At 49.7% G+C, this 12929-nt stretch overlaps 1 protein-coding gene and 1 long non-coding RNA gene across 7 annotated transcripts in view; both read right to left on the bottom strand.

The window, feature by feature from the left end:
• Positions 1-4640: 4640 nt before the first annotated feature.
• LOC114015434 (uncharacterized) lies at positions 4641-6273 on the bottom strand. The gene is made up of 3 exons (XR_003559351.2): positions 6183-6273; positions 5209-5391; positions 4641-4748 (listed from the first exon to the last, which is right to left on the bottom strand). It is a non-coding gene; the product is annotated as an uncharacterized LOC114015434 (long non-coding RNA).
• Positions 6274-6809: 536 nt separating this feature from the next.
• The window catches only part of ACKR3 (atypical chemokine receptor 3), a 34885-nt gene continuing 28765 nt past the window's right edge, over positions 6810-12929 (bottom strand). For 5 of the 6 annotated variants that reach the window (XM_055719095.1, XM_055719097.1, XM_055719093.1 and 2 more), the window contains one exon: positions 6810-8811. In XM_055719095.1, the coding sequence (XP_055575070.1) occupies positions 7690-8784 (1095 nt within the window). In that variant the 5' untranslated portion in view covers positions 8785-8811 and the 3' untranslated portion in view covers positions 6810-7689. Of the gene's footprint in view, positions 8812-12523; positions 12548-12929 lie in introns of those variants that run through there. The other variant, XM_055719094.1, reaches the window with a different exon arrangement.

Raw genomic sequence — 12929 nt, 5'->3', positions numbered from 1 at the left:
TGTGAAACACACACACACATACCCGGACTCCCTAGAGAAGGTTTAATGCACCTCAGGTTTGCATCCAGACTTTCAGGGGCTGAGCCAAGCAGCCACCCCTCTCAGACACTCAGGATGTTCACCTGTCAGAGAGTTTCCAACCTGAAATACAGGCTTTCATCCTGAAGCATCTTTTGCAGAAGCAGGACCAAGAGATCACCGGGTGCAAAGGAGTGATGGAGCTGACAGGCAGAGCTGAGATGGTGCCCAGAGAACAGCTCCTGATAGCAAGCAATGGGGGCTGCTGATGCTTTCCTCGCTAAACAGCCACTTTTCATCCTTTCCCAGGGATCTCCTAGGCTAGCTCCATCACCCTCATCCCATAATTAGATTGAACAAACAATGCCTGGCATTCGCCTCCACAGACATAACTCTCAAGCTAGGTTTAGACAGCCTCAAGTCATGCCAAAATCAAACGTGGCCGAGATATGCAGAGCGAGCAAAGCTGCCTCTCAGCCAAGAGAGTTGGAGCGTGCGGGGGGAAGAGCCTCCTCTCTTTCTCTTTGCTATTTCATTCTCCAGGCTTACAATAAGGGCTATTCTCTCCTGGAAGGAGGAATCCAAAACACTCCAGCTTTTTATTGATTCACTGCAAAGGGAAAGTATAGATTCTCCTCCGCTGGCCAACTTCCCATTGAAGCGGCCACCTCGGGCCCATGATGAACCGGTCGAGCTGAACCAAGAGGAAGCAGCAGCCAGTGGCTCTCGGGAGCCTGCAGAATCGGCATTTCCAACTGACTGCCTCCCTCGCTCCTTCGAACCCCTCAACCAAAAACACCGCATTCACCGGGCCAGACAGGACGGGAAACGGGAAGAAAAACTTTCTCTCCATCACCACTCTTCTTTATAAAACTGCCACCCCCGCCTCCCACCCAAAGCAACAGGGCGACTCTGAAATTCAAGCCAGCCATTGGAACAAGTCGGCTGGGTTAGAGACAAGAGCATTGGACCACATCTTCAAGGGCTCAGCATCCTCTGCACAGCGCGGGATTCCCATACCTTTCATCCTGCACCGGTTTTAGAGTGAGGCCACGTGGAAAACGAGCGAGGAGGGAGCATGGCCGTGCCGCAGAGGGCTCACGGGCTGCTCCGTGAAGTCACGCACTGCATGCAGGTGGTGTGGTCTCAGATATTTTACCAGTCTCGGATGAAAGGAGGCAAAAATGATTAAAACGTCCTCCAGAGGAGGTTCATGTGGCTCTCGTGGATAATCCCAAACTGAGAAAATCCACTTTGCACCAGTCATTACCCAGGACAGCGCGCGACAACAAGGCTGCAACGGGGTGCCTGGAGGAAGGAAGATGCCAGCTCGCAGAGACCAGGAATCTGACTTGCCTTCCCTCTCACACCTTCTGCTCTCTGGAAACAGCATCTCACAGACCTAAAACAAAGCAGCCTCCAGCAAAGCCTTTTTGGACACAGCCCAGGGGACGTCGTAGCCCCAGTCTGGGATGCCCCACCAACCCAACCACATCAGGCAAGTGCTGGGAGCAGCAGGGCTGCCTCATTTCCAAGCCCACCTTACCCACCTTCAACAGGGTTGGGATGTGAGCTCCGTGAGTCAGGCAGTGCCTCCGGCCGTCTTTGCACAGCCCAGCTCGACTGTTTCACTCTCCTGGGACTCCTGCAACCCAAGCCCTAAATAACGATGATATTCAAGTGTCGTGCGTCCACCAGACTAAGACCCACAGTGTCACCCGGATGGATAGGGAGCTGATGGGAACAGATCCTCGCAAGCTGGTGGCGATGGCGAGCTGTAACCCTGAGATGCTTATAGACCCACCCTGACGCAGGACAGCGGTGACTTTGGCTTATTGTGCATCCTGATTCCCTGCTGCAGAAGACATAAATGTGCCTGTCGGTGGCCCAGAAACACTGACTTACTAAAATTAAAAAGGAAGGGAAGAAAAGAATGAATGCAGCGTCTGTCACTCCTTTGCAGAATTGGGGGGAGTGGGGGGTGGGGGTGGGGGGTTGTTTGTGTGTGTGTGTGTAGTTGGTGCATGTTTTCCAAAGATTTACATTTTTGTGTGCATGTCATTCGCTTTTCATGCATTTTGAGCCCTCAGAGCTTAGAAATTCAAAACACTTGTCAGTCACGTCAATCCTTCTGGACAAAACAGAGCTGCCACTTGGATGGAATAAAAAAAAAAACAACAAACAAAACGCACTTTTCTATCAAGCTGTGACTCGGTCACCCTACTCAATGCAAGCAAGACAATGTTTAGAAAAAGGAAAAAAAAAGATCTGAGTTTTCATACTCATCGGTGGAACTAAATTGATTATGGTCATTTCCTAGGTAGGTCTGAAATCTTCTGCAACAATTTTTTGAAAAGAAAAAGAAAAGTGTCCCCCAAAAAAGGGAAAAGTCACTACTGCAAAAACATTAAATCTGCTTGGGTAACTCAGAATATATGTTGGCAAGGCAACTTATCTCAGCTTGAACAGTAAACCTGCTACGTCAGAGGCTCTGCAACATATGAAAGAGACTTGGGTTTCAATATATCATGCTGAATTTACTTCTTTTCAGCCTTTCACAGCAAACTATTTGATGTCTATCCTTTCACTGCTGCAATTGATAGGGTGACCTTACTTAAAAGTTTCCTGACCCTTGCTGTTGTCGGTATTGTTCTGTTAAAATGTAATTTAATTCTTTTTCTTTAGTCTGGAAATAGCACTGTACAGGCAGCAAACACGAGAGGGGTTTGGGTTTTCCCCCCACTAACCTAGAGGCGAGAGGCAAAAACATCCATCATCAGAGCTGGCTTAAAACCAGATGATGTCAAAAAGCGTACGACGCGCAGCAGCCCAGAACCTCTGTTGAAGTGGACGTGTTGAGTTGCACTGATTTCATACTTTGCATCAGAGCTAAGCCCACCAGCATCTGCAGAGGCTCCAGCTGGTTTCCCAGCACTTTCTCGTAAAGCTCTATACCTGCTCGGTAAGGTAAATAACCAGAAAGGTCGTATTCTTATGTTCTCACACCAGTGCTAAAGAGCATCCGACTCAATATTTCAGGATTGAGTGGTCTCCCTGGATTTACAGCATCACTGGCATGTTGGTATCTCTTTGGTGCTATGAAGTTATAACATTTCCAGGACGCAGACCTTTATCTAAGGCCTTGCTTATATTCTACATAAACCCAGAAAACCAAATAGATCAAAACTTACATGCAAAAACTAAATTGCTTTCAGACAGTGACTACCAAAATGGAAAGAGACTGATTTTTCTCATGACAGCGGGTGTTAGAAAAGTCAGCCACGTGCTTTAGGGTTACAGCTGGATTATCCATCACAGGATGTTTGTGAGCCTGGTTTGAATCACATTATAACCTTATAAAGCAAGTACTTTTGCAAAAGCAAACTCACATTGTTATTATCTGTTGTGTTGCTGTTATTACATCTTTGCATTATGGCCGTACGTGGGTACTACATTGCATTAGTGATGCAGATGCACACGTCTGCACTCACACCCATACATTTGCACAGGATTATGGCTAAAATTCCTGATCCTACTTACAAAAAGCCCTGTAAATCCTGGATAGCCCCCTTTAAATCAGCAGCATTATCCTACTGTAAATCCGGGGTGTAAATCAGAGCAGACTCTGGCTCAGATGCTCTTCAGCCACACATCATAATGGAGCAGGAAAGGTAAAAGCAAACCCTGGGCTCCATACACACCAGTTCCCCCCAAACCCATCCCCGCTGCAGCATGCCCTGCTCAGCACCAGAACCCAACACAGAACCCCACTTCTCACAGTGCTGGCCCAACTCTTCTCATCCAGAGGCTCTACGAAAAAGATTAAGAGCAAGCCTTGGCAGCACTGCCACCACCACGTGCTTGGATATTGCTCACAGCCGAGTTATTTCTTGCTTCTTAGGAACTTTAAATGGCTTTTATGCTCAGCGAACTCAGGAAAGGCTAGTGTCTAAAGTCAGCAGCACTGAAACGATGAATTAGCCAAAGGAGAAACAGGCCAGTTAGATGTTTCTTGCAATACATTACCTAGATGGTTGCCAGAGGAGCTGATTTAAAGTCACCGTGCTACACCTGAATGTCATTTATGACTCATAAAAGGAAATCTGTGTTTAAGTAACAATAAAGCAGGACTGCACTTCCTATATATAAAATAAATAAATAAATAATTCCTTTCTCACAGAGCAGATGTATTTTTATTTGCTCAGTGTCTGCCTCCGAGGCACGTGGAGTCTGACAGCGCTGGGATGCTTTCAGCCGTAAAGCCCAAGAGTTAAGCAAGAAGACTTGCTCTAGCATGGATTATGCTTGATTTTCACTCATGTTTCCACCTTAGCCTTAACATAGTGAATTCAACCTCCTTGCAAAGGCAAGACCCGAACCCCTGTGTACACCCATAGCTGTCAGAGGAGCCAGGGAGATCCCTGGGCACGGGCAGCCAGCCCACCAGCCCTGCCCCAAGCTACAGCCCTGCAGCGGGAAGAAGCAGGGACCCTTCATAACACCCTCATCTCCAGGGTCAGGACCTTTGGCCAAACAAGGGGACACCAGCCATCGCATCCATCACTGTAAGTCACAGCCACATCTACCTGAAGACACCTATTTTCACTCACTTGTTATCTGCTGACAAATTCCCTCAATGTCACACTCCGAGGGGTCCAAATCTGCTTCTTTGGTCTCAGTGAAAATACCAGCTGGGGTACTGTGTCATGGAAAGCCATGAGGAAAGCCTCCTAGAACATAATACATATAGATTTTTTCTTATTATACCTCTGCCAAAGTTTGATTTTTGAGAATCTTCTGCACAAAAAAAAAAAAAAAAAAAAAAAGCCCTAATGAGAAATATGCAACACCAAGAGACAAACTCTATCCTTCTGTCTTTCTGTACTGTTCTGCCCTTCACTGATTTCCAATCATCTGCTCACCACCACCTTTCGCACAGTCACGGCCACCTTGGGGCCACCTGCCTCCAGACAGACAGTGCTGATCCCCGCACAGCACCTCGTGCACCCTTCCCAAGCTCCAGAGCTGCTGGCGAGGGGGGTGCTGCCTCCCAGCCCCACCCGTCCTTCCAGGGACCAAGGAGACAAGGTGGGTGCTCAGCCACAGGTCTTCCCATCCGAGGAGCTGGAAAGGACCCGCACATGTGATGCTACAGCTGTTGACAGCGAGGGTCAGGGTCCCGACCTTTACCTGCTCCCTCAGTCTGACCCTGCTATTGGAACAGGCATCATCCTGCCACGATTCACCTCCCCAAGGAAGAGAGGCCTGGAGGCTTTTATCCATCTGATCTACGCAGCGGGTCCACAGGACCTCCCCGACACTCAGCACCACCCACAGTATCTCCAGGGCTGACGCCACACTGCAAGTACCGAACTGCAGAGAGAGAAGAAAAATACATTTGTGAGCTTCTGCCAACTCAAACCTCCGAACCAGCTACAGCATCATGAAAACAACATACTGCCCAAGGCACAACCTGAACTGGAATAGTTACGCTGCTACAAACTGAGAACACGCTGCAGGCACACAGGAGCGGGATGCCAGAGCTGCACCCAGCACCTTTGGCAAGAACATACGTGCGGTACAGATGCTAGGGCTGGGGAAGCAATGCCCAGCTAAATGAGGAACTTGAATTTCTCAGTACTAAACCATCACCTCCAATTTTAACTATCGGCATGGGGGAGCACTCTCCTTGCAGTTCAGCAGTACAATACCCTAGACAAGGCTTATGGGAAGCTCAAAACACCCATCTCTTGTAAGAGATGGCAGCACAAAAGGCTGTACCTGCGCAGCGATGTTGTGACAATTACACCGGCAGCCCTTCTCTGCAACCAGCTCCTCCATTTAGGGAGAAAGCAGTGCTTCTTTAGAAACACCAAGCACAAAAAAGGGATGGTAAGACTTCGCAGAGCTGGCAAACATCTATTTTTGTAGGACCAGCTTTGAAAAGGCAGTAACGTAACACCTAGAAACAAACTACAGTGGTTATAAAATTATTTAGCAGTTGGGCTCTCAAAGGAATGAGGGCATGCTTTGATTTAACAAGAATTGAAGTGCAGCCTTCACAGAAAAGCTGTGTTAACACAACACCGGAGTTGCGAAACACAAGAACCAACAACAGCAAGTCAGGGATGGCTGTGAGGCATCACTGATTTAACATTAGTTACCTTGTTCTGAGACAAAGACAACCACAATTCAGGTGCTTCACCGGCTTAAAGATTTACTTCATACATCCTGCCATGGCTGAATCTCTCCTCACACTCTGACGATACAGCATTGCAAATTCAATGCAAACCATAACAAAGAGAAGAAGAGATAAAAAGGGATTTAATGCTGTCAGGACTACTAACCCCCAAATTCCATCACAGGCAAAAAACCACAGAGGACTGAACCTGGATTAGTCCAAATATCCGCTCCATCTGTGTACTTCCGTATTTTTATTCCGTGTGTTTATTTCTAAGTACAAACACAGCCTTTCATCACTCCCAGCAGCTTTCACTTTATAAATCCATCAGCTTTACCTTCCCAAACAGCGCAGCCTTCCGCAGGCTCACTCCTCCCACCCCTTCCCCTCTCACCAACTCCTTCGGCCTCACATTCCTCCGGTCAATGTTTTTTGGCCACCCAACAAACATCAGGAAAACAGGAACTGACCTGTTTGCTCCTGCACCAGAGAAGGTGGCTTTGGGATTTCTTCTTTGGGGCTTTTTTTTTTTTTTTTTCCCCCTCTCCTTCCCCCCCCCCACCCCCGAGGAGGAGGAAGATGGCAAATCAAACCACTGGTAGGCATGGACATTTTTTCCCCAGGTCTTTATTTTACAAAAATAACTTACAAATAGAGACAACTCTCAGAAGTAAGATCATTCATTCTGTGCATAAGGATACAGCTTTGTGAAGTATGGGCGTAGGAGTTAACAACTCTTACAACACTGTTAATTTTAACATGATGGTATCTATATTACACTACATACATTTCATGCTCCAGACATGTGGGTATGACCACCACATAAAGCTACGGTCCAAAAAAAGCGTGCCAGCCAGGGAGGATGCACCTAGGAGATCATTTTCATTCTGCTATTTATCGGCACCCTCTCACCTATGACAGTTGAAACCAAACAGCAATCTAACACTCAGACTACAGCACTCTGGATACACTCATCAGCAATATACTTCAAATACATGATAAAAATATATTTCACTTTCAAATACAATTGTATAAGGTACACCAAGAGCCAGAAAATAAAGTCTCGAGCTTTTAAATACAACACACTATATTTATAACATATATACAGAGACAAGAGGGATTCTACACGTGGAAGAAAAAGCTTATCCTGCAAATGCATCTTATCTATGGTACACAATGGCTTTGTCTGCTAGAAAGTAATTTCCATTTGCATAGCATTGTCAAGAAGTCCAGATTGGGCTAGGAGGAGAAAAGGCTTAATTTTGGTACCACATCCATTCTGCACCTGATTCTACTCTTAAATTACAGTTTGCTATTTCTCTTTTGTAGGCTGGAATTCATGCCCCGTTCATAAAAAGCACTGGGAAAGGGTAGGGGGAAGGGGAGATGGTAAAAAAACAAAACCAAAACAAACTAAAAACAAAAAATGAAACACAACACACAAAAAACAAAGGTCGGAGAGTCAAGGAGGTTTCTTTACAGAGTTGCAGTCATTTGGCATTTTGCTCCAGAGCAGAGTATTCTGCTTCCGACACTCTGGAAGCATCGATAAGTTTAGTGAGACCGGTTTTGGCAGAGTACTTGAAAATAAAGGCTTTCATGAGCTCGTATCTGTAGTTGCGGTTAATGAAGCTGTACAGGATGGGGTTGACGCAACAATGGACCAGAGAGAAACACTGAGTGATGTGCAGAGTGGCGTACAAGAAGTTCTCCATCTGACAACTGAAAGGTATGAAATGAAGGCTGTAGAAGATGTCAAGCAGGACAGCGACATGGTAGGGTAGCCAGCAGACGAGAAACACAACAACGTAGGAGAAAATGATCTTCCCATTGCTCTTCCTCTCTTGGTCACTGGAGGTGGAGATGGTCTTCGCAAGAAGGAAATAAAAGAGAGCAATGATGGGAAAAGGGATAAGAAAGCCCAGCACGACAGAGATGAGCTCCATGCCAATCAACCACTCTTTGAAGCTCTCCTCTGGATAGACAGGACGGCAATAGGTTTCGTTGTTGGAAGAAACAGTCTTGAGATAATAGGTGTCTGGGAGAGACGCGGAGAAGGCAAGCAGCCACACTAAGATGCAGATGCAGCGACGTATTATCTTCTTCTTGCGATTGCTGGAATTGGTGAAATAGGCAACTGAGAGGTAGCGGTCCACACTCATGCAAGCCAGGAAGAAGATGCTGCTGTACAAGTTGATGGAAAATATAAGGTGAGTTATCTTGCACGTGATTTCTCCCATGTGCCACTGGTTATGCTGGACGAGGGAGACGACCCACACTGGAAGGGTGATGACAACGCACAGATCAGCGATAGCCAAATTGAAGATGTAGAGGTGGGTTTCATAGCCAGTCATTTTGGCTTGGAGGTTGACCCACACTACAACAGAGTTGGCCACCAGCCCTATGACAAAGATGAAAATGTAGAAGAAGGACAGGGTGTATAGCAGGGCGCTTTTGTTGAGCGTGCCAGGGCATGTTGTCGCATCAACTGTGATGCAGTCACCGTTGTTGCACGTCCAGTTGATCTCTGTCAAGTTGGCTGTCTCCAGAAAATCAAGGATGGAAGTAAAATCAAGCGCGCTCATGTTCGCTCAGTTTGGAGTTTGAGTGACCTACAGGCAAAATAGGATCAAAAGAAACGACCTAAGTTAACAGAGGTATTTCTGCTTTCGTCTTTGCACCACAAAGCACGTGCAGGGTGCGTTGCCTTAGCAGTGCCCTGCTCTTGTAAGGCACTTTCCATGAAAGAGATCCATAGAGTAAAACAACCAAAACAGACACATAGCCAAACTCATCTGGTCAACAAAAGAGGAACAGCACTAGCTTTTTGTGGGATTTTTTTTTTTTCTTTTAGCTCACATCTGACATCATCAGGTTGGCTATCATCCCCGGGTGTGAAATCCGCAAAGTACACCGTGGCCAAATAAATGTCAGGCAACTAAATCTGTCTTCTCCAGCATAAATGATGATACTATCACTTTCAGCAGGGGAATCTTTAAGCCATTTTATCTGCATTCCCTCAAGCGTAGTAGAATTGATCTGGCTGATACACGGTACCGTAAAACATTTACCACAAGCTCTGGTCAGCATCTTGTCAAGCCCAGCTCCAGCTGCATTAAGCAGAAATGGGGAACTAAGGGGCTTTGTGCCCTCATCCAATCTCAAACTTAAATCTGGCTTCATCCTCCCCCCCTTCCCTTGAATTCTATTTTACAAATCATCCCCTGTGTTTAACGATTATCACGTAGCTTTGACAAAAGAAAAAAAAAAGTCAGAGCTTGACCACCGAGTAGTTTTGCTGGGCTTAAGTTTTCTTTTTAGGAGAGCACTTTGACTTACAAAACACTCCCCCATCACAGCTGGCTCCACAACACATGCTTCCTCCCACCCTTTTGCTTTTCTACATCTACTTTCCTTGCCTCTCCAGTGCTGCCTTCTATCCACAAGCAGCAGGCAAAGCAAGGGGCTCCTTGCTTGTTAACTTCCTCGCCAGCAGAAGGAAAGGCCCCAGTAGACCCGCATGGCTTACTCAAAATCCAAAGCTGGGCTGCTAATTACCCTTTTGCTTTTGGGGCAGCATTTTTACGCTGGCTCTCCTACCCCACAGGGCCAACTACCACCCACAGCAGCAGCCGGCCACCTTGGCCCATGACCACCACACTTCAGCCAAGCAACTTTTGGAGCCCTGTGTCCGCAAGCTCTGACTTGGGGCACACGAAAATAAAGATGGAGAGGTGGGTTTCCAAGGGATGGACCCCATCTTGTTCCCACAAGGCTTCACTGGAGCTGGAGCATTGGGTCAGCCAGCCCACCCGTACTCCCCACTGTGGACACTTCTAGTATCCTGAACGGTGGCCAGCTTCTCCTCCCCCACACTCGCAGCCCCCACAGTGAGAGGTAGCACCTGACGCTGCTCCAACATTGGGGGCAATGCCAGCACAAGCAAGCAGCCAGAGAGAGCAACAGGGGGAAACAACTCCTGCGACCACCTGTATCCCTGAACATCCTTGAACCCACCACAGGACCTCTTGGTGGGGCTTACGGGAGCACAGAGGGGACAGCTAGCAGGGAAGAGCTCGGACAGACTCCTGTGCTGAGCATCCTCCTCTCTCATCCCAGCTCCCCGGAAAGGGGATGTTGGTTGACACAGCACCTCTCACTCCTTCATCTGCATAATTGGCTCTTCCCAAACCTCCCACCCTCCTTGCCTGCCAGGGATACAGGCTACTGAAGAGAAGGGAGATAAGGGGGGAGATTACCAGGAAGGACTCAAGGCACTATTGTCCCAGCTGAGGGGAAGCTGGTGGCACTAACAATGAGGGGGGCCATACACACATCCAGGGGAGATCAAATCTCTCCACAAACAGGGCCTAAATTGGCCCTGCAAAGTAGCCTACCACCTCAAACCTATAGAGCCTTCCAGGCTTTCATCTTGCTGGCCTGCTGAAAGACAGAGTTCAGATTCAAACCAAATTAAGCATGGATTTTGTTATAACGCTGGTTAAGGGAGCAGAGACAGTGGCAGCTTTCTGTCCTGGGATAGACGGTCCCCCGTCTCCAGCTCAGGACAGCAGAGGGTGATTTACCTATGTATGCACAGGGCAGAAGGGCTGATCCTGCTCCCTCGCAGGGATGTGGGCTACCTGCAAGCTGCCTGTACCACCCGGCTGGTGCAGGCGGCAGGGATGCACACTGCCCAGGTGCAGCTCCCCAGGATGCTTGCTTCAGCCCAGGGCTGCAAGTGGCACGGAGGTATGGCTCTCCTGCTAGGCCTCACCCAGAGTCCCACCACTACTGCTGCATCCCCAGCACAAATGCATTTCAAGGTCTCTCAAGCGTGGGGAGAAGCAGCACCATCCCATTTGAGATCTCTGTATCTCAAAACCCCACAGCAACTAAAGCAAACTCCCTAAAAGCCATAAAACTCCCAGCCCCTTGGCAGGGGCCACCGTCTCCTGCTGGTATTTGTGGACAGCAAGGCAAGCAGAGCAGGAAGAACATCAGGCTACCCCACAACACCACACAAAAGTACTATGAGTGGGCCTGGGCATCTTCTGGGAAGGCACACGGTCCACCAAGGACCAAGGAGAGTGGGCTCATTCCACATCTCAAGACCCCAACTCAAGCCAACCCCTGTTGCTCACCCTCGGTGACCACCCAGCGCCAAGCCTCCAGCAGAGTCGTCTCTCCTTAATGGAGAAAAAAACTCAGACCTGGCTGTGGGGTGTCAGATCACCAGTGCTGACAGAAAGGCAGCAAGAGTGAGCAGGGAGGCAGCAACAGGGCAATAAGAAGCCCTTGAAGCAGGGGCTTACACCAGTGCTGGGGACACCACAGTCACTAGCCTAGGACAGCAGCTAGGAGAGGGCACCACCATGCCAGCTGCTCACTCAGCCACCCTGGGGATGTTATCAAACACAGCCTGAACCTCAGCCTGCCTCCGCTCCAAGAACAGGTCCGCTGCATGCACGTGCATCCATCCATCTATCTGGGGCCGCCCACACACCCATGCACTTTTGCATCCCCAGCAGCACAATAAAAATCTGAAACCAACCCCCCACCCCACCCCCAGCTCAAAGCCCTGCTGGGGAGGGTGGCTACATTCAGAGATTACAGCTTTAGGAAACCAGGCTCTCCATAGTCTGGGATTAGCTGCTGTAACCCGAGATCCGATCCCCAGCCAGATTAGCTGGGAGGTATAGGGGGAACCCACCAGACAAACTCAGTAAAGCCACTCTGCGCTCCTAAAGAAAGTACCTTTAGCGCTCTCTGCAGACAGCACAATATCCTTAAAACTTGCGAAGGCAGCTGGAAGGCAGCTGCAACTGCATTTTGTGTTCGCTACACTGCAAAACTCTTCCAGGCCATCACCTCGTCACCCGGCAGGCACGTGTACTGTAGCCAGTCCCTGCTAGTTCGCAGGAGTTACCGTGTGAAGGAAAGGAGATGCACCCGAAATCCTGCTCCGGGACACCCCGAGATGGCCCTGCCGCCAAGGCAGCCTTCAGGACTGCACCCTCCCCATCCCACCTCCCGCCAAGGACCCGCTGCAGGCTGTGAAAAGGTAAATAGGCATGAGCATCCCAGCCTAGGAGGCCAGCCCAGTACCACACGACAGCATTCAAGCCCTTGACACTTTGGGGAACTTCTCAGCACCCCCTCTTCCACCCACAGCATCTTGCGGCCAGATCCTGCCTGCACTCAGACCTGCCTTGGGGCAGCTCAGGGGTGTGGGCAAACGGGGCGCTGCCCTTCCCGAGTGGGGAAAGAAACAAGCTACACCAGGAGAAGCTGGGACAGCTGGTCGGGTTGTCACCTACACACCTTCGCCCTTCCCGTGGCAAAAGGAGCGGCCCGGGTCTCCAGCACGGGGCAGCGGGCAGCGCGGCCCCTGCCAGGCTGCTTGGCCGCCGCAGGACCCCCGTGCCCTCAGGGGGCACATTTAAACTCTCTCCCGCAGTTCTGAGCGGAGAAATAAAAAGCAGCAGCTGCGGGAAGGGGCGTGCGGCAGGGCTCCGGCCCGCCCGGGCACGGGCTCCCCGGCCCGCCGCGCTCGGCGCCCCGCAGCAGGTGGCTCCCGGCCCCGGCGCCTCCCGGCGCGGCACAAGCCCCGCCACGGCGGCCTGTGCCAGCCCCTACCGCGGCCTCGGGAAACACGGCCGGCGGGCGACCAGAGGAGCCCCCCCTCCCCGGGCGCGACCCCCGCAGCGGGTGGGAAGCAGCCGAGGGG

Source organism: Falco cherrug, chromosome 8 (assembly GCF_023634085.1).
Source record: "Falco cherrug isolate bFalChe1 chromosome 8, bFalChe1.pri, whole genome shotgun sequence".
Classification (NCBI taxonomy): domain Eukaryota; kingdom Metazoa; phylum Chordata; class Aves; order Falconiformes; family Falconidae; genus Falco; species Falco cherrug.
The sequence above is the reverse complement of the archived record's forward strand: the minus strand, read 5'-3'. Positions and strand labels throughout refer to the sequence as shown.